This window comes from Megalops cyprinoides, chromosome 25, assembly GCF_013368585.1.
Source record: "Megalops cyprinoides isolate fMegCyp1 chromosome 25, fMegCyp1.pri, whole genome shotgun sequence".
Lineage (NCBI taxonomy): Eukaryota > Metazoa > Chordata > Actinopteri > Elopiformes > Megalopidae > Megalops > Megalops cyprinoides.
In genome coordinates, this window is record NC_050607.1 from 10,136,819 (window position 1) to 10,160,233 (window position 23,415).

Sequence of the window (23,415 nt, forward strand, 5' to 3'; positions counted from 1 at the left end):
CTGAGTACCAAAAAGGTCCGTTGGAATCAAGCCTTCAAAGTGAAGCTTAAAACCCTCTGCCTTCCCTTGTCAGAGCAGACCCAGGTGCCCGAGCCTGCTGCTTAAACGTGCAAATCATCAAAACAAGCAGGGTTCGCAAACTATATATAAAACAACATTAAAAGCTCCACAGTTTCAAAGCTGCAGAAGAAGCTGGATGAATACTTTTTAAAATGACTACCACATGAAATGTGCAAAAAAAAAAAGTGCAAATAATGCAGAAGGAAGCGGTTTGAGGTGGTGACGTGGTGCTGTAGGCAGGCGCAGAGTTTGCTGAGTGTGCGTTTCTCTTTAGGGAGAGACTCCACCTTACACCTGAAGGATGACATGAAAGGCCAGCTCAGAGAGGCCTCCTCTATTACCTCCAAGGCCTACTCCACCTTCCGCAAGGAGATCGACCCTGACCTGGATCTGATTGGCTCGGGGGGTGAGGGGGGCGGGCCAGACGACTTGAGAGAGGAAGCTCAGATGAGCCCAGCCATCGCGATAATGAAACCCATTCTACGCTATCTGCAGCTTCTGTGTGAGAACCACAACCGGGACCTGCAGGTAGGGCCAGTGCAACCAAAACAGCTTTCCCCCAGAACTCGCCTAACACTCAAAACCCCAAGGCTATGTTCAGCTGGCAGGCATTGTTGAATGAGTATTCAGGCTTTCTGGTAGAGCTGTGCCATAATGCACTCAATTTATGGAAAGTGCAAATGTGAAAAGATTATCTCTATTAAATACAATCGATTCAAATCAGCGAGTCACTTAATACATTATAGTTCTGGAAACCTCCCTCCCTCAGCCCTACTCCAGCTACATTTAATAAGTCTTCCAAAAAGCGTATGTGGCAACAATTTCATATCTCCTTTGAGTGCATCTCATGACTTGTTGGTGAGGCAGTTTTGCATCTTCCCACCCCAGAATTTCCTGCGGAACCAGAACAATAAGACCAACTATAACCTGGTGTGTGAGACGCTGCAGTTCCTGGACTGCATCTGTGGCAGCACCACCGGAGGGCTAGGCCTGCTGGGCCTCTATATCAATGAGAGGAATGTGGACCTGGTGAAGCAGACCCTGGAGACCATCACAGAGTACTGCCAGGGGCCCTGCCATGAGAACCAGGTACCTGCCCTGCTCCGTCTGCTCCACCCGGCCGCCTCACCTCCACTTACACCTCCCCCTCCCGCTGCATTCACTCTCTCACCTCCACCTGCCTCTCTTACTCTATTCACCCTCTCACCTCCACCTGCCTCTCCTACTCTATTCACCTTCTCACTTACACCTCCCCCTCCCGCTGTATTCATCCTCTCACCTCCACCTGCCTCTTACTCTATTCACCCTCTCACTTCCACCTGCACCTCCCATTGTATTCACCCTCTCACCTCCACCTGCTTCATCCAGCTAGTCCCGTGTTTCGCTCTACCCCTGACCCCGCTCTCCCCTCGTCCTGTTGAAACGTCGTGCTTGCCTTAAGCCCGCCTCCGCCTTCACAGACCTGTATCGCCAAGCACGAGTCCAACGGGATTGACATCATCATCGCTCTCATTGTGAACCCCATCAACCCTCTGGGGAAGCACCGCATGGACCTGGTGCTGGAGCTGAAGGTACGGGCACCTCCCCTGCTTCACTTGAATCAACTCCAGCAGAACACTGCAGATGCTCAGAGCATCTCACAAGTGCTGCCTGCTTAGGAAATGCTGCTAAAGTAATGGACAGCCTTCACCTGCTCTGTGTGTTTTGAAAATGATCAAATCAGTCTTTTGTGCGCTGTATCTACAGAACAACGCATCCAAGCTGCTGCTGGCCATCATGGAGAGTCGCCATGACAGCGAAAACGCCGAGAAGATCCTGTATAAGATGCGGCCCAACGAGCTGGTGAGCCTGATCTGAGAAACGGGGGGGGCTAAGTGCATCATCAGTACGTGCCAGTGTGCGCATTCATTTCGATGTGATTTAATTTAATTTATTGTGTGTTGACACGCCGCGGAAGCGGATGTGCTTGAGGGTGTCTTGTGGCTAATCCGTGCTTTTCCAGGTGGACGTGATGAAGGAGGCGTACAACCAAGGCCTGGAGAACGAGTCGGAGGAGGTGAGCGGCGGGGACCAGATCATGCCCAAAGACGTGGGTCACAATATCTACATCCTGGCTCACCAGGTAAACCGGCGTGTCTGTCACCTTCCTCCAGTGAATGTCTCTCCCTTCTTCCTTTGTTGTCCTGGACGTGCAGATTGTACTACTCTACCACTTTCCATTTTTCTCACCATTCAGATAAGAACAATTTGTCCTGTCTTGTATTTTCCTTAATGCAGGGCAATATGACACCAGACCAGATGATAAGGACCAAGAACACTGAGTATGCAAAAGACAAATCTTATTAGCACACATACTGTACTTTGTGAGATGTGGACAAAATAAAAAAAAAAAAAAAAGCAGTTCTGACCCGGGGCAGCGATGTAGTGCAGTCGGACGTTACAGCTGTAGAGGGTTGCAGGTTCCAGTCCCCAGTCAGACTCGGCTGCTTCTAAAAATGCTTCGGTTTGGGCAAACATACAGCTGTGGTTGTCCCACCTGGGAATGGTGCCTGCAACCTTCTGGTTCGGTTAAAAGGACAGTTTCACAGCCACCACACTGCACTAACACCTGGAGACTTCTGCTGGAAAGAAGCCATGGCTGTACAGTTTATACAGTGCGTTTGGGTGTGTAGCATTTAATATTGTTTTTACTCCCAGCAAACATGCCAATGAATCGATTTAAAAGGTTTGTGGAAGGCAGGTGCTTAGTTTCCCCCCCCCCCCAGTGATATTTGCCCTCATCTGTCCCCCACAGCACAAGTTTGAATAGGTGTAAAGAGATGCATTCTTCTGGTTCCATCTCAAAGACAAGTCAGTGTTATTGGTTTGTTACTTTAGCATCCTGTTCCTCACACCTCCAATGGTGTGCAGAGCATGATTGTCACATTAAAATGAAGCCTTTTGAGTGACGAGAGCTTTTCACTTTGGACCGACACATGTCTGAGCACAACTTGGAAAAATAATAAGCAATTTCGCAATACAAGTGTGTGTATTACATGTAAGTAAATAAATATATAATTATGTATTTATGTTTATTAATGTGTGTAGTACATAGATAGATGGATAAATAAAACCAAAGAGAAGCCCATTTGCATCAAATACAGTTTCAAATGCCCAAAAAGACCCAAAAAGGTGTCCCTGATTGATGTCATGTCACTTCGGTGACCAATGAAAAATGTTTAAATGCCTTTTGACTCTCTGCTATACATGCGTGTTCATTTAGAAATGGGGATAAAAAATGTGTAAACTTTCTTTGTGGTGAGGATCCGCTGGTCCAGGCAGTTTCGAGTTCTTAATTTCCTGCTTTCGCGCTTGGTGTTAGACAGTGTATTTGTGTTTGTCTGACGAGCACGTTTTTCAGATGGCCCAGTCAGGCTGTTGTGGTTGAGCTGATTTATTTATTTCAGTTGTGTTGTGCCCCCACCCCCCCACCCCCTTCCTTTTCCTGTGGTCTGATTTACCAGAAGAGCTGTGCATTCTCGTAAAACCCCTGCTCTGTCAGACATACCGTTTGTGGTGAAAAAGGTCAAGTTCCGAACAAGTAGGGAGTTAATGTTTGTTTTTTGTTTTTTTTTTTTTTTGTGCCCCCCCCCCCCCTTTTTAAGCCTTTTCACTTTGTCCACGTGAGGGTCGCTGCATTTTCATGTGCGGTAATAAGCATGCAGGCCCACCTCTACCCACAGACCATTGCTCAGGTTTGAGATATTTAGGTTTTTTAGTGCATCTACAAGTCAAGTAGATTTCATCTACAACCCTCTCATTACATTACTGTGTAGTTGCTTAGCAGATGCTCCAAAGCTGCCTGCATGGCTTGCATTGCTTACATTTTTTACCTGTTGTCAATTAATACAGCTGGATATTTACTGAGGCAGCTTGGGTTAAATTCCTTGCCTAAGGGTGCTTAACTGCAACGGGCTGCCTGGGCATCGAACATACACACCTTCACAGTGGCTTGAATCCCATGATGAAAATGAGACGGGAACTAATTGATCAGCCAATCATTTCATATTGATTTTGTAATCGGGATTAGCGTTCTTGTGAAAACGGTGGTCTCGGGCTGCTTCACAGATTGCATTTCACAAGAACAATTCAAGTAATAGAGGACATACAGTAGCTACAAGATTAGTTTCATGTCAAATACTTCAGTCAGGTGTTGGTCTCATTCGATATGAACATAAGCACGTTCTCTTTAAAAATGTTAAGAGCCCTTATCCTTTCAGAATGCATTGCCCAGTGTGTGTGGGGTTGTTTGTTCATAGATGACCACTACAGGCTGCATTAAGCGATACGGAGTCATTACTCATAAAAAAGGGGGGGGGGTTATGTTTGTTCTGCTTTTACTGTGTGTAGCGAACGCGGTAAGAACACTGGATTCTGTGTGCCTGCAGAATGATGTGGGGGTCACATGCTCGCCTGGATACACCTCTCCCTCACGTGTTGTTTACTCCTAGTGGGTGTCCTTCTCTAGCTAGCATGGCTGTGGTCAGGTCTGGGTAGACATCATCCTGGTTATGAGAGCCACATCCCTCCAGACAGACACGGAAATCCAGCGCAGGTCGCTGTGGGGCTTTTTTACGTGCGGACTGTGTAGGTGTGACAGGCTGGTAGTCGTGCAGCCTCATGTGCATGGTGTTTCCTGTGTTGTGTTTCCTTTTATGCCCCGAAGTTCGGTCGTGGTGCTTTTGGTGCTTATGATTCACCCCTGTGTGGATTTTCTGCTCATATTGGGATACACATCGCCACATGTAACTCCTGCAACACCCTCCACTCCCACAACCCCCCCCGGGTAGGCCATGATTGTAATCTGTTCTTTCACTGAAGGACATTTTTATTTCTCCCTCTGAATGATAGGCAGGCATCTAAACTCGTCATTGGATAGATGTCGGTTATCACTGGGGACGTGTTAAGAGCTCTTTGGGAGATTCAGCATGATTGTTGCTGAACAGCATTGATCTGTGTGATCTATGAGATCACATCATCGTTCTTGTTGAATGAAATGTTGTGTTTTTTTCCCCACTGCTAAACTGAGAAAGTGTTTCATTTGCATTTCTATTCTAAAAAGGGATATAGTCCTTTGTAATGCCCCAAGGAGTCCTAAAAAATTTTGTTGGACAAGGTGCATCCTTCCTAATCAAATCACTCTTTTCTTTTTGTGGGTACTACTGGTCAGATTTCAGGCATATTTATTATCTGATGAATTTAGGACATTAGAGATCTGACCTTAGGACCTTAGAGAGCGTTGAAAGCTCTGAAAAATGTGTTCAACATCTTAAGACAGATGACTTGTCTTCAAGGAATAAAACCACAGAGTGCTTGATAATGCGGTGTTGGACTGGCTGGGTGGCAACAATTGATTATTTGAAAGACTGGATGATGTTTGAACAAACTGTAATACAGGGAAAAAGAGTTGACCAGTGTAAAAGGGCTGGGTGAGTTGTGCTAACCAATAATAACCTAGGGAAAAGTGTGTCAACCAATGGAAAGACAGGATCACATGCATTAACCACTGGTTATGCTTGGCTTCTTTCCTCCAGCTGGCACGGCACAATAAGCTACTCCAGCAGAGCCTCAGGCCAGGATTGGATCCTGAGAACGAGGGAGACGATGCTCTGAGGTACTATGCCAATCACACGGCCCAAATCGAGGTATGTGCTCTTCCTTTTCCCCTCTCGCTGCCTGTCCCTGATTCAGAGCCAGTGTTGCACCAGTGCCCACTTCAGCAAGCAGCAAAGGTTTCAAACAAAAGAGCTCATTGGATTGTAAGGTTTTTTCACAGAGATTAAATATGTACAGTAGGAATGAAGACGAGCCAGGAGATAATTTAATTTAGCAGATCCATTGGTGTGGAGAGCTGTATGCAGACCAGTGAAGCATCTGTAATATAATGTAATTTCATTATATTCACTCTAATACACTGTAACTTCTCATGTTAAAGTAAGTTATAACCTGCTGGGGAGCTTCTTTGCCTTGATGGATTTCTGGGTTGTAACTGATTTGCAGGTATTAGCATGTGCCTCAACTCAAAGTATCCATTAGAAATTTAGTTCTGTCAACCTGAAGATGAACTCTGATGCCTTTTATGTGTGTCTTTATGTTGACATTTTCACTATTTTCCAGGAATTTCTCAACTGCCTCTTACTGGGGTCAAGGAGTTTTTATTCCCTCTAGAAATCCACTATGCTACTTGTAAACAGCTTTGTGACAGTCTGAATTGTTAAAAAAACACACACACACCATAACAAATGAACTTAACATGAATAACCTGACTTGAAGAAGCTCTGCTGTTTTCTTGACAGATAGTGCGTCATGACCGGAGCATGGAGCAGATCGTGTTTCCTGTGCCCAACATCTGCGAATACCTTACCGAGGAGTCGAAGGTGCGCGTCTTCAACAGCACGGAGAGGGACGACCAGGGAAGCAAGGTCAATGACTTCTTTCAGCAGTTCGAGGACCTCTACAATGAAATGAGGTGGCAGAAGAAAATCAGAAGTAAGGCATACACCAGCATGTCACGTAACATAGCAAAGGCCAGTGACCCTTAGAGTTCTGCTCATGTAGAAATGATAAAGTGGAAAGTGGGTGCCATGTTAACTGTTACTTATGCTGCACGGCATTGTCTTCCAGATAACCCAGCACTGTTCTGGTTCTCTCGTCACATCTCCCTGTGGGGCAGCATCTCCTTCAACCTGGCCGTGCTGGTCAACATCGCGGTGGCGCTTTTCTACCCCTTCGGGGATGATGAAGACGAAGGTCAGCCCCCTCTTCGTCCAGCTCTGGACCTCTGCCCTGTCCCTTCACCTCTCTACAGAGACGGCTGGTTTTTCCTTTACTGACTTATGCAGCAGACGCTCTGCTCCAAGCCGAACGTCAGTTACATTTTTATGTGCTGTAGACCCTTGTTATATGCAGAGTTCCCCAAATCGTCCCCCCTACTCCAAGTTATGAAGTATGAAGAATGTATTTACCCTCCTGAAAAATGGAAAGGCAGAAAGTGAATCAGTTACGATGCAGAAATGCAGCATGCTGACCACAAAGTCAGACATAAATGTATAAAGAAACAATATTCAATTATACACATATATATGATTATACCAGGTGGAGTGCAGGCATTTTAAAAAATTGAGCATGCACAGAGGTAGCAGCTTCGATGAGGGAATTCTGTGTGACTCTATGAATGCCAAGCAGCTGCTGCTGGAAACCTTAAAACCATACTGCTTATAGCTACAGCATATAACTCATGGCTGGCTGAACTGGACGGACCTGTGCTTTCCCTGGTATGCTCCACAGTACCCTGGGGGTGTAGGGAGGGAACACACAGCCCTTTTCCTGCAGAGCTGTGTGTTCCCTCCAAATAACTAGGGCCCCGGGGTGGGGGGGGGGGCAGGCCCTGTATTCCTTCCAGATGATCAGAGACCTTTATCACATGGTCCCCTTGACGTGTGCAGCCTATTTGTAGTCCCTATTGTGAAAGTAAGAACTTGAGATGAGCAAAAATTGGAGGAAACCGCAAGTCTCCAGGATGGAGAGAGCCTTCTGGGCTATACAGTGGAGAGGTCCCAGGTGAACCCGCTGAGTGTCTGCCATGCGGATCAGGAATGCTGGGATCTGGCCAAGACCAGAAAGACCGTGCTGTCACAGCCTCCATGCCAAGTCCAGCCTCCTCCTTTTGCCTCACTGTCAGTCCTGAGCAGGGCCGAGAGATGCAATAAAAACTCACTGAAGAAATTTTAAAAAATCATCTCAGTGCTCCCAGCATCATAGTCGCTTTTTGTTTTTATGGTGTAATTTCTGGTTGAAACGTCCATGAGGCATCCTGAAATATGGTCAGGCATTTCCACAGCACTTGGAACAGGAGTTACACTGAGAGTTAAACCACAGATAGACTGAGGGAAGAGGCCTGTACAGAAGGGCCCTCATTGGACTCAGGGGAAGGGAAGTCCTGAAGGGCGGCTCTCGCACACACCAGCGAGGCGTTGAGAGGGTGGCCAGAACGTCGTGAGAGGGTCTCTCCTCGGCGGTGGAACAGGAAGCGCTGAGGAGTTTAGCGAGTGACTAATCCCCCGCCCGCGTTGCGGCGTGCCGAGCAGCACCGGCACACGTGTTCGGCGCACGTTGCCATGGAGTCTCCTATCAGACTCGCACCGCTTGCAAACTCATCCTCGGGGTAATTGATTTGATCACTCCGCGGATGCGATGGCGGAGTCAGAACTATCAGCACTCAGCCCACGTTTCCGACAACTACGGAAAAAATAAAATAAATTGGCTCTTCGATGTGTATGCTTTACCAGTTATTAACATTGGAGGTCAAGGCCTCAGTCTGAGAGCTGAGCACAGGGAAGAGCAAATGCATAGCTGAAAGGTGTAGTGGTTTAGTTGACCACTCCTCTGATTCTGTTCATTGCACTCTCTTCGTTTTCACTTTCAGGCTAAAACATGAGGAGAAAAATGAAATTAAAAGTGTCCTCTGTGGCAAACAAGATATGCAGTTAGCGGTCAGCCTGAGCCATTGTATGTGACATCAGCAGTTGAGGAGTGTTTCTGGCGACAGTTTATATTAAAAACAAAAAGTGTGAGTTACAAATGATTTGGAGTTTAATAGACTAATGAAAACCAAGTTTGATTAGATTTCTGAAAGAAAAAAATGGTTACACTGCTCAAATAAAAATCCTTGCAGAGTTGGAAATTATTCTCTCCTATTCAGTTGTTAATAATTAATAAATGCATTAGGGGAGCATTCAGATTGTTTTGTAATTATTGTCAAAATACAACACTTGGGTTACTGACATTTCAGGTAACATAAAAAGTAATTTAAATGTATTCTGAAAATGTCCACACATTTTCCTCAGTTTGCTGTTCAAATGACAGTTTGTGTCACAACATTGCCATGGTGACCAAAACAGTTATTTCAGTGCCTGTCACCACATGGCTTTTAGTTTTCCCAGGTGTCTTGCCACAGTTGGCGTCCAGTATGTTTGAAGCTTGCAAACCAGTACACTGTTGCCTCCGGTGCGATGTGTTAAGCCACTGAAGCAGCGCTGCCTGGGTGTGATTTCGGTTTGTGTGTCGCCTTCCACAGGCACCCTGCCCCCCTTCGTGTCCGTTGTGCTGTGGGTTGCCGTGGCGGTGTGCTCTGCCATGCTCTTCGTTCTTCCAAAACCCGGCGGCATCCCACCGTTCCTGGCGTCAATCATCCTCCGGTCCATCTACACCTTCGGCCTAGGTCCCACACTGGTGCTGCTGGGTGCTGCCAATGTAAGACCCCTCCCTGCCGCCCCCCAAAATCTAGAATGACCTCTCTCCTTCATGTCCCAATACTATCATATAGGTTAAAAGCATGCCTTTAGTGTTGTATTTTCCATTCTTTTTTTTGTAATGGCAGTCTGGCACAAAACACCTAAGTTATGCTTATTTGTGCTAAACAGTTTCCATTTTCATACCGTCGCTGTCAAAATTCATATAGTAGTATTGTTGTACTTATTGAGTTGTCATTGAAGTTGTTTGGAGATTAGGGTGCTCGATTAATTATATATTACAACAATCTGAGGTAGAAGGTGGTGGTGAAAAAAGTCATTTTTATGAAAGAAGAACCCAAAGATGCCCTTTAAGTTCAGATTCTCAGCATTAAAGTTTTAGGATGTTGCTTCTCCGGGTTGGTTGTTCCCTTTTCGAACTTTCGGGTCTGTATTGAATTTTGTATTTCTGAGTGCATTTTAAAGAAGGAAACGCGCCCGCACACCTGCATTCACTGAAGAGCCTTTAGGATGCTGTGAGATTTCAGTGCGAATGCAGTGCAGGTTGGGTGCGATTTCTGTAGCTGAGGCTTTTTAATTGATTGTTTAGTTCTTCAGTTTTAAGTGTCTTTTTGCCCAGTGTCTGGTTTTCTCACTTGTGTGTGCCCTGTGTGCATCCTCTATGGTCTTGTCCCTTCCTCTTTGTTATGTACGCCATTATGAGAGCTAAGTTTTTTGGGGGGAGGGTATTAGGAAAAAAGCATGTTTTGTCAGTTAATTGACCTTGGGAAAAATGATGTAGTGACTAAAAACATCAATTATGTAATTAGTTCCTGTGAGATATCCAGACTCCTATTACTTTGAGATTATCAAAGCCCCTATTTTCTCCTGCCAAAGATTCTGACTATTAAGAATTCTTTCTCTGAAAAGGGTGTTTTTTTTTTTTTTTTTTTCCTCCTCCTGCGGCGTGATAACAATCTATGAACTGCCAGACGGAAGATTGTGCAAGCAGCTCTCATTAATGCAGCGAGGATCCATGTGGCACTGTCACCTGACGAGATCACGAGCTAGCGGAGCACCCTATGAGAGGGCATGTGACGGCTGACGTGTGCACAGTGCTTTCTTTTGCCGTGTTTACCACCAACCAAAATTGGTTCAGTGCTTTTTTTATTTATTATTTTTTTTCCAAGAGCCATGTTTGTTTCAGATATGGTGAGGTGGAGCAGACACTTAAGGAAAGATATTATTTACATGTTTGTTTTTGGCCCCCTCCCCTGTACTGCTTATGTGGCGTCCCCTTGTAGCGTATTACCATCTAAGAATAACCCGCCATTGAGCTGCCTCTGATTAAAGCTGTCCCCTCTCCTCCTCTCCTTTCAGCTGCTCAACAAGATCGTATTTTTAGTGAGCTTTGTGGGAAATCGCGGGACATTCACACGAGGATATAAAGCCGTTGTCATGGATAAGGCCTTTCTGTTCCATGTGATCTACGTCATCGTCTGCATGCTGGGCCTCTTCGTCCACGAGTTCTTCTACAGCTTCTTGGTACGAGAGGCCCGCTCCTCGTCACCCATCGTTCACTGGGATGTTCATCTTCGATGTATATAAAGTCACCTCTGCATGGTTGTGTGAACAAATTAGACATCTGTCTTTAGATAAAAATGTCTTTGAATGCATGTTGCCTATTACCCCATTATCTTATATCAGGTGTATCCAAGCTTTTTGACTGGTACTGTATGTCCAAAAGAACATATATCATGAAAATTTAAAAAATGTTCCATTTGATTATACTTTTGAAAATTGTTATTCAAATATTTTTGGTTGGTGTGTCTTATTCAGACTCGACAAGAAGCTGTGTGAGTTTGAGACTTTCAGTGTAAAGTGGCTCTTTTATTCCTGTTGAGCCATTTTAAACCTCAGAGTCATATGTAGTCCAGACGGGTCTTTGAGAGTTCTGGTCGCACTCTTTGTGCCCTGGTTGGATCTCATCAGTCTGTTCGTTTTGTGGTGCTTGTAGACCGTCACACCCCAGAGCAGCATGAGCAGAGATGTAGGCTTCAGCATTTGCAAGGAATGTCACTCCTGGGCAAAAGGCCACATTGAATATCAAGTATTGATTTTTCCACATCTCGTCCCTTCCCAGCTCTTTGATTTGTTGAACCGGGAGGAGACTCTGTGGAACGTGATCCAGAGCGTGACCCGGAACGGGCGGTCGATCATCCTCACTGCCGTGCTGGCCCTCATCCTGGTCTACCTCTTCTCCATCGTGGGCTTCCTCTTCCTTAAGGACGACTTCCGCATGGAGGTGGACCGGCTCCCCCTCCCAGGTTAGAGCTCGCCCGTCGTGGCAGATAAACCCGCCGACCTTCCTATCCTGGTGTGAGGGACAGCCTGAGGGACCGGGGGAGGCAGCCTGCTGGTGCATGTGCACCTGTTGCGTAATACCACGCTGGTCGCACTTCCTTATGTAACGTGCTAGCCTCAGCCTCCCCGCTGCATTGGCCGAGGGGGGGGGGGGGGGAAACAGCCCCCGCCCACAGCCCTCAGCCGTTGTCACCCTGAAGGAGGCCATGCTGTCTCTTGGCAGCACTGGCCAGGGTCTCTCTCAGGAACAAGCTCAGGTGGACACGCACCTTGACATTTTTCAAACTGGCATCTGAGAGAACGGCTCAGGCCACTTTCTGCCTTGGTGATGGTTAGCATCGAAGCAGAACAGAAGAGAGCACATAGTGAAATAGATTGAGGACATAATAATAATGTACTAAATACAATAATGACAGTGGGTCATGGTGACTCACTCACTCACTCTCTGAGTATTAATTACCCATTAAAAAGAGCTCAGCTGGATCTCATAGATCTTGAGACTCATACTTGGAAAGAATCTTAAAACCTGGTTGGCATGTTGTCACGGTTTCTTTTGGGCAGCAGCATGTAGTGGTAAGGCAGGTTAACCCAAATTGCCTCAGTAAGGGTCCAGTGGCATAAATGGATAATGCACAAGCTGTAAGCTATGCTAAGTTGCTCTGGGAAGCAGATGTTATGCAACGTCATGCAACATTCTCACTGTCCGTTTTGGTGGTCGGCATCTGTGGAGGTGGGATGCTTTCATCTGGCTACAGTCATCCCAAAATGTTAAAGCTGAGGCAGACTGCTGTGTTGGATATGACTATAGATTCATGACTCGGGGGTCACGAGTTCAAGTCCCTAGTGGGATATCGCCTTTTTTTTTTCCTCTAGACCAAGGGATTTGCTGCATCGTCACAGCAAGAAATAGCTGGAATACATGGAAATGAGGTGTATGTTTTCAAATGGGTTCCCATGGTGAAGGAATGATACTATTAACAGTGAGAAATGATGGAAAATGGAGAAATTTTTAGATTCTTAGATGTTTGATGTAGATTTAAAAGCTGTCTGCTTCCACGTTGCATTTAGAGACCTTTGGATCCTAGCAGTGTTTATACATTGGAGTCCCTTATGTTTGTGTATTACACCAGAGTCTCCCAAAATTAAGACATAAAGTAAAATAATCTAAATTTATTCCATGTACTCAACTGTATCTTTGAAGCAGTGACTTCATGATTATCAGGAAACAAGTTCTTCTGAAAGCGTCTTATCTTGTCCTAGGAATGCGGAGTCAAAGTCCGGACACATGCTCGAAAGAGACCTGCCTTGACTCCTTATCCTTATCTGTCACAGGTAAGTCACCTCAGAAAGCTTCGAGACCTGTGTGTGAGAAGCCTTCATTTTCAGCCAGGTTAAGTTAGTCCAAGTCATTTTTTTGTCAGTTGAAATTGTCATTGCAGACAAGTGGAAAGGTCGGACAACGCTAAACCTTTGTGAGGAGCAGATGGTCGGAGGTTGCTCACATTGATTCAGGGGTAGTAACTCTGAGGTCACCCACTGTTACCCCAGTGTAGCTGTGTTAGCTGAGAGGTAACACATCACATACATTGCATTTTTGCAGTGGGCATTCTCATCCAGAGCATTATACATAGCTTAGCTTTTACACATTATCCTTGTATACATCAGAACATTGAATGAACAGGTACTGATTGCACCATGAATCCAGCTCACCATCACAGTGAGGTCATGCTGCTACTGTGACATCAGGTTTGAGGTCACACACACTGTTGGCAGGACAGCCTACACAGAGAGACTGTGGCCTAACGGCTGTACTTTCAAAAGCATCACTTCAGCGCAGGCTCTGCTGAGCAGCAGCTCTTCATATTGACAGAATTGTCTGATAGTGGACATGGAGTGTCCCATACATACAACACAAAGCACCTGCTATAAAAAAAAACATTCCATGCACTGATAATTGACCTGATTACTGTAATATACATAAAGTAACTAGATCTGCAGCAGGCACATATTTGTGGTGATGGCACCCTGCACACCACTTTTTGAGGTAAGGGAATGGTATTTTAAGTCCTGACAGGATAGAGCAACGTCAAGGTAGGATAATTTCAGGGATAACACATTTGCAAATCCATAACCTCCGCAGTGACATGCTGCTTCCCACTCCACTTGTTACTTGGGTAACGCAGTACTGAGGACAGTGTACAGTACAAGCTGGTCCAAGGAAAGAAGAAAATGGATAAAGTGGCCCTCTAGCTCCTATTACATATTCTTTCCAGCAGACATCAGAAAACCACATTTCAGATTCTCAGGATGAAGCCGCGCTATTGCTAGCTGTTGCTGAGCAGGGCGCGCAAATGAAATTTTCACCGAGGTCACGCAGACTTGGGCCGGCACAGGGATTGAATTGTCGCGGCCAGACGGCCCTTTGCATGGCGGTAAGTCGATTTAGCGCCGGCACATGGAGGCTGGCCTCGCAGCACAGGTGCCGCTCACGATAAGGGGAAGTGTGATCCGGACCGTGGGAGGCTTTCTCCGTGCGCAGTCAGTGCCGTACAGTAGCAGACTCTGATCCCAGCATGCGCTCCCCTTTGAAAAGGTTCGGCGCTCGGAGTAATCCGCCATGTTTATGAGGAGGTGTCCGTTACCGCCCACGTCTCTGTGCCTCGTGCACCTGCGTGCCCAACCCCATGTGACTCTGACGGTCGCCCGGAACATGTGATGTCCCTGTGTGTGTGTGTGTGTGTGTGTGTGTGTGTGTGTGTGTGTGTGTTGGGCAGGTCGAGTCCCACAAGCTTCAGTGCAGAGCGATTTCTCGCCTAATCCTCTGAGGATCTCGCAGCAGTGCTCATGCTGTGAATTGCAATAAAGTGAAATTGTGAGCCCAATATTGGTCATCCGCACAGAATTGGTCGTCTGGTGAAGTTGACAATTTGATTTCGTAAAGCTGTAATTCTTTTCAGTTGTTAAACTTTGGTTGTTAAAAACTTAAAATATCATACATGGTTAAGGAGCAGGACTCATATCCAAAAGGTTGTCAGTTAGATTCCTGCTGGGACACTGCTGTTGTACCCTTGGGCAAGGTATTTTACCTCAGTAAATATCCAGCTGTATAAACAGATAACATGTAAAAATTGTAACCTATGTAAGTCACTCTGGATAAGAGTGTCTGCTAAATGCCAATAATGTAATGTAATGTAATGTAACAAATACTTTTTGACATTTTTCAAGAAAAGGCTTCAGTTGTGACAGGAGCCCTACAACATTTATATTTTCATCTTAACGTGAGCATTTATGTTCATTTTGTTGTCATACTTGACATGAATCGGCATTGGTCAAAAATAAATTTAGTATTATTCTTGTGAGCTACAAACTTTTCTCTTGGCTGCTTGCCGCTAGCAGGCTAGCTGTATAAATGCATATTTAAATATATATAGCTACTCATTTTATCTATCCTTAGGCCTTGATCTCTTTTAATTTCCCCTTCCTTCATTTTTCTGAGTTCACCCCATTTTTAACATAATGTGGCCTTTCTTTTATCAAAACAGTCATGGAAGGTTTCTCCTTAGTACACAGCTCTTAGAAATGAAAGTTAATGCTCCAGATCATTCATGCAGACTACTCTGAATGATGCTGAAAAAACTAATCCTCTTTCATGTGAAGTCAAAAGTTTTAGTAAATACATAATGACTCACTAAGCTAATCGTTTGTGATTATTAGGGCTAGTAAGAACTGTAAATGGATCCATCTCAAAATTAATATCAACCTGTAATTGTTTTGTATATTGTAAATTTTAAGAAGTTTGGTAGCTGTTGGTAAGTTTGAAGAGTACAGTAGTTTAAACAGTAAGTTTACTGTTACTATTATATAAATTGTATTATGATCATGTATTTGAATGATAATTTAACTCTGTTGCTCAAATAAGACATTGGAATTGCAGTGGTTCATGAGCTTTGTCTTCAAACCTGTTCCAGTCTCACCCATTGCAATGGCTGCTGTATCGACTGAAAGCATGTAACAAACAGATCAACAGAGTAAATGAGCATTTTCACCACTGAAACTTTATTGTCTTGAGGAGCATGTTCAGAAAAATGTTATTTTGTCTTATTCCCAAGCTGCAAGGAGGCTGGAAGACCATGGAAGCTGGAATATTAGAAAGACCGTGACCATGAGTTTCAGTTCTTTTCCGTCTGTGTTTGGTGTTTCTGATTGTGCAAATGGCCTCTTTCCAAGCTGAAGGAACAATTTTATTATGAGCAGAGTGCAAAGCACACTGAGGTTTAAGCCCTGTCTCCATGTGGAATCAACTGCGCCCTCCTGCCAATTAGTTCCAATCTCGTTCCGTTTCCCAGCAACGGAGGAGGACGACGGGACGGAGCACGTGTGCGACACCCTGCTGATGTGCATCGTCACGGTGCTGAACCAGGGCCTGCGGAACGGCGGGGGCGTGGGCGACGTGCTGAGGAAACCCTCCAAAGACGTGAGTGGCCCTCGGCCTCCTCCGCAGGCGTCGTCCCTCTCTCTGATTCCCGTTACATCACCTGTACATTCTGTGCTTCAGGAGGTGTTCTTACCCAGAGTGACTCATGGGGGGGGTGCATGTAGTCAAGTCACAGGAACAACATTGCCTGTGGCACACAGCCAGCCACATCCAGACATTTGTCATTCTCCAGCTCTTATCAGTGTGAGATTTGAGCATTGGATTAATCTGTGTTATTACTGAAGAACTCTGGGTAGTTATTATTTGAGCCATATATATCCACTGATGGACATCCTGCATAACCTGTAATTATTGGTAATATTATAAAGATGCTTTCACTGACAGGATTTGAAGTTTTTTTTTGATCCCAATTGTAACTCCCTTTGCTTAGGTGGGAGGAAAGATGTAGTTTTTAAAGTAAATTAAAATGCCCAAATTATCTAAAAACCTCTTTGATGAAAAATAATACAAAAGGTGAAATTTGAATATCCATCGTGGATTGGCAAATGTAAAGTGTCCAAGGTGATAAGGGAGCTGTACCCTGGACTGTAACTTCTATTTTATCTCCTCGTCTGCACAAGGTGTGTAATAAAGGTACAGTATGTGGCCCCGGGTCAGAAACATCAATTCTGGTTAATTAAAGATTAAACATTAATTATGTTACCCACGGCCTAACATCCTCATATTTCCATCTTAGAAGAACTGGGCACGTCTTCATGTATAATAGCTGTGGATCCCCTATTAAAGGCAGTAGGGCCTTAATGAGATGTTCAGAGTAAGCTAGCAATGTATGCCAGGAGTATGTCATGCTCCAGTTCACATGTACACCGCAGCACTTGCTACTTGCAATTGAGTTTCTAAACCAAATGAACTTGCATGGTCATTTTTGGATTAAAAAAATGGGAAACCAAAATGAAATAATGTCATTGAATATGCTCTCCCTTAAAGGACAACTCGCAGATAACAAATTCATCCAGGCAGACAAGGCAGTTAAATTCCTCTTAATATATCTAATTGAAATGGGCAGCAGCCGTATGAGAGAGACTCCAAAAATATTTGGCAATTTTTCCACATTCAGTGCAAGAGTTTAGTAACTCAAATGGCAGTAGCACAGCACACTCAGTCTACTATACCTGAAGTAAACTACACATCAGGATCCCTGCCCATTTCCACAGTTTTCCTGTAGAACTTAAAATGCCCAGGATCCCTTTAATTAAACTGGGGCTACCCGGTGTAAGGCAGGGCATCTTTCCTCAACATTCAGATACAATGTGCTTCTTTGTCAAGACAAATGCTCAAACGAGACAGTCCACCTGCGTAGCTTCCAGCCAGAATTTCTCAAACCCATATCCATAACTCTCTTTTGAGCCCCTGTTATCTAAACATTGCACCATAGCGGCCTCCAGGTCCATATTAAAACAGACGGAGATAGGCATCTCTGCCGTCCGGCAATCCTCAGGCTGGAACAAATGTAATTGAATACATTAAATAAAAACTGGATATAGAAGTCCAGATCCTAGCTGGTATTAAAGGTAAATGCAATCTGTGTGAGGTACTGCCCATTTGACTCGAAACACCACACTTGCAATCAGCAAACCTGCTGAAATCAGTCGAATCTTCAGTGCAAACAGGAACAGACATTTAACACAACAACTGGCAGGATCAACCTAAAATGAGCGAAACATCTACCCCCAGACATATTTGTTTGAGTGGAGGAAGAATGGCGTATAACTATGCTTGCAGAGAATGGCAGAGCCGTCCGAAAGTGACAGGAAAAGTCTGTGTGAATGTTTAGTGTTGCATGCATGGTCAAGACCGGGACCGAGCAGAGGCGGTTATGGAGGCTTCGCATCTCGTAGGCAGTGCCATGCAAAGGAGATGATGCGCAGAGCACGTCTTTGGCACGCCTTCACACGGAAAGGCTGCCGGAGCTGTCAGGGTAATCCCCGTCATTTTACAGACCTGATTCAAATGTCATCAAATCGGACTGAGAAAGGTTACCTTTCATCGTCTGTTTGCCAAAACTTGGAAAGCCATGAACCCTTCAGTTCCTCAGTTTGACACACCTCCCCCATCCCTTGTCCCTGAGGGGTGCTCAAACTAAGGATCTACCCCCAGGGAACCTCACTACCTCCTGCTGGCAGGGTGGAAAATAATGATAGTTCATATATTGAATTTACACTGTAAAGTACCACACAGTTCAAGTCAAGCCGATCATCTCAAAACAAGCAATTTAGTAATTTAAAAATGAATTACACAGAAAAAGGTCCAATTGTGATACCAGTGTAATTGTAACTACTTTAAATCCCCACAGTTAGAATTAAATAAACAAATGCGTTCAATAAAATCATGTATGGACCACTTCAGTTGCGTAAGACATCAGAGTATTGCGGTCGGTACAGTCAGATTTCACACCACATGTTCTACCATGCTCTATTTACAGAGAGAATAAAAAATATGAGATGGGGGGGAAAAATGAAAATGTATTCACACGTGTATTCAATGTGGTTACACAATGTAAAAAACTTTGGAAAAGTGTAACTTAGGAAATGTTGGTTAACAGAACATACACACAAATTGTGTAATTCTGTAATTCTCAGGACCTGATGTGTGGGGACATGGATTGAAGGTTAGAGATGAACTGTTGGTTACAATTGTATTACGTTTATGTACCACCTGTTTTTTGAATAGAGTAACTTTGCGGTGTTTGAAATTTCGCTCTGTGTTGAGCAGCTTGTTTTACGCCCTGCTGTTCGTTGTCTCTTGAACAAAGCATTTCAGATCCGGTATTTTAAATTTTCACAATTATTAACCCCAGGGTAACGTTCGCAGAAATGATTGTGCTTTAGGAAGAATTGCGCGTAGATTACACTGTGCCGCTTCAGAGCCAGCAGTACCTGTGCTATGCTGCTGATCGGCAAGAATTGTGCTGCTGTGCACACTGCTTGCCGATTGGACGATAATGGCAGTTTGAATTGATAATGAATGAATTCACACCAAACACGCTGACATCCTACTTACACCCCCCCATAGTTTTCAAGGCCAAGTCTTTTCCATCCATGTGATGGACATGTCTGCCATGTCACATCAGCTATGAAGTAAATTCTCGCAAGTCAGTGTAGGGACATGTTTTTGAGTTCATCCCTAAGGTGAAATCAACTTTTCATTACAGGTGTTGTGAAATCCATGCTCTGTGTGTGTAAATGGATTTTGAAATATTTTTTTTTATATAGCTATATCCTTACACACCAAGTTTAGTGTCTGTTACGTAGTTATACATTTTCTAAATGCATCCAATCAGTATGGTTTCTAAGAAACCTATTGTGATGTAGAGTGCTATATGATGCTTTTTGTAATAAAAGAATTATGGGATGTATTACTGAGAAATAAGTGATTATGCACAGTATATTGTGAAATCAGAAATTTAGAATATTTCTGGGATATATTTTGTTGTAAACTATATTAGAGATAAAATGGGCTGTACAGTGTCATTGACAGATCAGTGGTTCAGTGGGGAACATAATTTGCATAATTCTTTCGGCTGTCCTTCCCCAGGAGCCTCTGTTTGCTGCACGTGTGGTTTACGACCTCCTGTTTTACTTCATTGTGATCATCATCGTGCTCAACCTCATCTTCGGCGTCATCATCGACACCTTCGCCGACCTGAGGAGCGAGAAACAGAGGAAGGAGGAGATTCTGAAGACCACCTGCTTCATCTGCGGTGAGGGGAGGTGGGGAGGGGAATGGCGTAAACTCAGCAGGAATGCATTATTCAAGCGCACACTTGCTGAGATACCTGAAGGTCCATTACTGAGGTGCTAACATGCGTTGTGTTTGTTTGCCTCCTGTATAGGACTGGAGAGAGACAAGTTTGACAACAAGACCGTGTCCTTCGACGAGCACATCAAGTCAGAGCACAACATGTGGCATTACCTCTACTTCCTGGTTCTGGTTAGAGTGAAAGACCCCACTGAGTACACTGGCCCGGAGAGCTATGTGGCTCAGATGATCAAGGTGAACATGGCCTTTGTGTGTATGCACGTGTGTGTGTGTGTGTGTCTGTCAGTGTCTGTTGTTTGCCATTTAGGCACAAGTCCATCGTTTAGTACACTCCAACACTATCTGTACGTACGGTCAAAATGTGGTTTATTCCCCTCTCATACAGCCTCCCCCACATCCCTGACATATTATTCCAAAAACCATATGTCATTGGGCAACATTTCCAGTAAAGAAGACCACCTGTTACCACCGCTTTAGCCTGTGCATTTTACTCTTCCTTAATTTTCTTACGGGTTTGCGTTCATGATTATTATAAATTGTGATGGGGTGCATAAGCCTATTTCATATTTGAAAATCAACTAAGCACACTACTGCATTTTCACCTTGTAAGATATGCAACAATAGAGTGCAGCATCAGTGCCTGCTTAATATTAAACTGTGCCTCAAGAGGTATAGAGTTATTGTTTGTACTTCCTTGGAAACTGTAGGTACAGTGCCATTTAAGGGCATTAACTGGACCCACAATCCTCTCTGTTGTAAATGCTCTTTTCCTAACTACTCTGCCAGTTCTTTGGAATGAGATCAGGTACTACAGAACTCAAATGTAATGAAGTTGTTGACTTGTATTGTTTAGAAATATTTTTGACGCTGTGTATTAATTTCGTTATTTCATATCCGGGAAACCATTTTTGCAGCAGGCTCAAGGTTTTGGTTATTTTATTATACTTCTTTTCTGTATGTGATGTACATGCATCTTTGGCAACTCTCTTATGCCAAAATCTATTTAATTTGGAAGTTTTATTCAGAAACCATTCTGCAGTGGACTCAAGGTTTCGGTTATTCAGTTATTTATTATATTTTCTTATGTAGGTGCCACAATGTCATCCCAAAAACCATTTCATTTGGATGTTTTATTCTATTGGACAGTCAAATTTGATCAAAGTTGTGACATCACACACTGAATTCAAATGTACTTGCTGGCAGCAGAACATTGACCTGTGTGTCTGTGTGTGCGTGTGTGTATATGTATATACATATATATATATATATATATATATATATATATATATATATATATATATGTAAAATATGTTTTTCCAGAATGTACATGAGAATAATGTAGTTTGCTCTATATTTGCAAACAAACCAAAACTGTGGAGCTTACATAGTGGTAGGAAAATGGATACACCTACCTGCACTGACCAAAAAAAAAAAAAAATGTCGATCAGAAGCCGGGCAAGTATCGGAGGGATTGAGGAGGACTCGTGATGCCAATTTAAGATCGTGGCAACTAATGAAGCAGAAGCATCAGGGAATAGCAGGGGCCTCTGACTGGCCGCTGTGTGGAAGGTGGGTGTTTTTAATGAGGCCTGTCCATGGGCCTGATGCACATACCAGAGCTGCCACCTCCTGTGGGAGGCACATTAAATCCAATTCCCTTCCCTCTTTGTTTTCCCTATGAGTCCAGGCAGGGGGGAGGAATAACAACCGCTCCCAGTCAGAACACATGTCTTCAGCCTGCTTTTTCCCTGCATTTTATGAAATGCATATGAATATAGAACCAAGAACCCATTCAGCCCAGCAAGGCTCATCATTTTAGTCTATCTAGCACCATGTCAAATCTGGTCGTAGACACACTGAGGGCCCTTGCTTTCATTGTTGAACCTAGTGAGCTATTCCTTTCATTCGTGACTCCCCATGGAAAAAATGCTTCCTATTTCCAGTGTGAAATTGACCTTTAACTAATTTCCACCCATGTCCTCTTGTTCGGTTGACCAACCTCTGCTTTAAATGGCTTCTATAGTGAACTTTGAGGAACTTCAGGGAGTCCTCAGAGTCCCCTTTTGTTGGGACAAAAAAATATGCATCTAAAGGTCCAGCTAAAGTCCAGAACCAGTCTTTTTGCCCTTCCCTGTACTTTTTCAAGAGTTCCGGCATGCTTCATATAGTGTGGTGAGTGATGTAAATGAAGTTTGATGAAGGCATTGGTTCACCTTAAAATATCCTTTGTAAACAGTAGTTTTTTTTCCTATAGATCCCACCATTAAATGTGCCTGCTACTCTTTTGACACAATGTCTGTGCAGACAGACTTGAGTAGACTGTGTATTTGGTGGTGAGAAGTATAATTTGCCAGGTATCACCACTGCTTAAATATTGTATTGTTTTAACAAACTTTGCTTTATCCCAGAGTTTAGTCACTGGCAATTTTTTTTCACTGGTGTTGTCAAAGGAGAGTTATGTAAATAAGGAGCAGCAGAAGTACCAGCATACAGTATATCCCTTGGGACTCCATTTCCCATAACACCCTTCTCAGACATGATCCCTCTTACTAGTTATTTTTCTACACTGAAGCCAGTTAATCCACATTGATACTACTTCTGTAGTTCCTACTGATTGCAGTTTAATGGTGTCATCAGGTATGTGAAACACTTTCCAAAATCCAAATGTACAATATTTTAAGTCAGATTTGAGTCAATACATTCAGTAGGTTCCTCAAAGAAGTCAAGGGCATTTGTTCAGTGCAAAAACTGTCCCCCGTGGTGCTATTTTTGCCAGCAGTAATTCTAACCTCTCTTCCTCATGATATTCCAAAATTGTACAGGAGATGGGAAAGCTAACTGGCCTGTAGTTTCCTGGATCACTGCAGTCCCCTTACAGCTAGGTCATCCTTGGGGAAGCTTCTGTCTTGCAGCTACATCCTGCTTTGCAATCTGTTGTCTCCAGGGTCGATCCCCCCCCAATCCTACAGCAGGTCAATGTGGCCAAGCCTCCTCCCCCTCTCCCGCTGTCTCCCTCTCTCTGCCGTCTGACCCCAGTCTGTCATACAGGGCTTGGTGCTACCTTCTGACTTTCTCCAACAGCACCATCGCTCTTCCATAAATACCGGTTGCAAATGGGATTAGAAATTAGGCTCAGAGGCTAACATTATGATAATGAACTTCACTGTGTGCTGATAAGAGGCATTGGGAGTTGTAATTGCTATAGAAAATGCTCTCTGTTATGAATAGATTGTGACGCGCAGAGTTCAGACAGCCTGATAAATGGAACTGCCATGTAATGGGCATTCAGAGTTCGTTTCTGTTTACTTATCAAGGGTTACTGTAGCCAATTTGTACAAATATAAAAGCTTGCTCACTCTCATTGATTTACATTACAGCAACTTTTTCTTTTTAAAGCAAATGGTTGGTGAAGAGACATTTGGGTATTTAATATCAAAACTTAACAAAGTTAGCAGTTTTAGCAGAATA

General features: G+C 44.1%; 1 protein-coding gene across 2 annotated transcripts in view; it reads left to right on the top strand.

Moving 5' to 3' along the window:
* itpr2 (inositol 1,4,5-trisphosphate receptor, type 2) overlaps positions 1-23,415 on the top strand; it is an 88,833-nt gene that overhangs the window by 59,244 nt on the left and 6,174 nt on the right. For both annotated transcript variants that reach the window (XM_036519818.1, XM_036519819.1), the window contains 15 exons: positions 335-588; positions 949-1,149; positions 1,521-1,631; positions 1,807-1,902; positions 2,063-2,182; positions 5,634-5,744; positions 6,396-6,588; positions 6,724-6,849; positions 9,176-9,351; positions 10,710-10,874; positions 11,473-11,656; positions 12,954-13,025; positions 16,040-16,167; positions 19,723-19,888; positions 20,021-20,181. In XM_036519818.1, the coding sequence (XP_036375711.1) occupies positions 335-588; positions 949-1,149; positions 1,521-1,631; positions 1,807-1,902; positions 2,063-2,182; positions 5,634-5,744; positions 6,396-6,588; positions 6,724-6,849; positions 9,176-9,351; positions 10,710-10,874; positions 11,473-11,656; positions 12,954-13,025; positions 16,040-16,167; positions 19,723-19,888; positions 20,021-20,181 (2,264 nt within the window). The remainder of the gene's footprint in view (positions 1-334; positions 589-948; positions 1,150-1,520; positions 1,632-1,806; positions 1,903-2,062; positions 2,183-5,633; positions 5,745-6,395; positions 6,589-6,723; positions 6,850-9,175; positions 9,352-10,709; positions 10,875-11,472; positions 11,657-12,953; positions 13,026-16,039; positions 16,168-19,722; positions 19,889-20,020; positions 20,182-23,415) is intronic.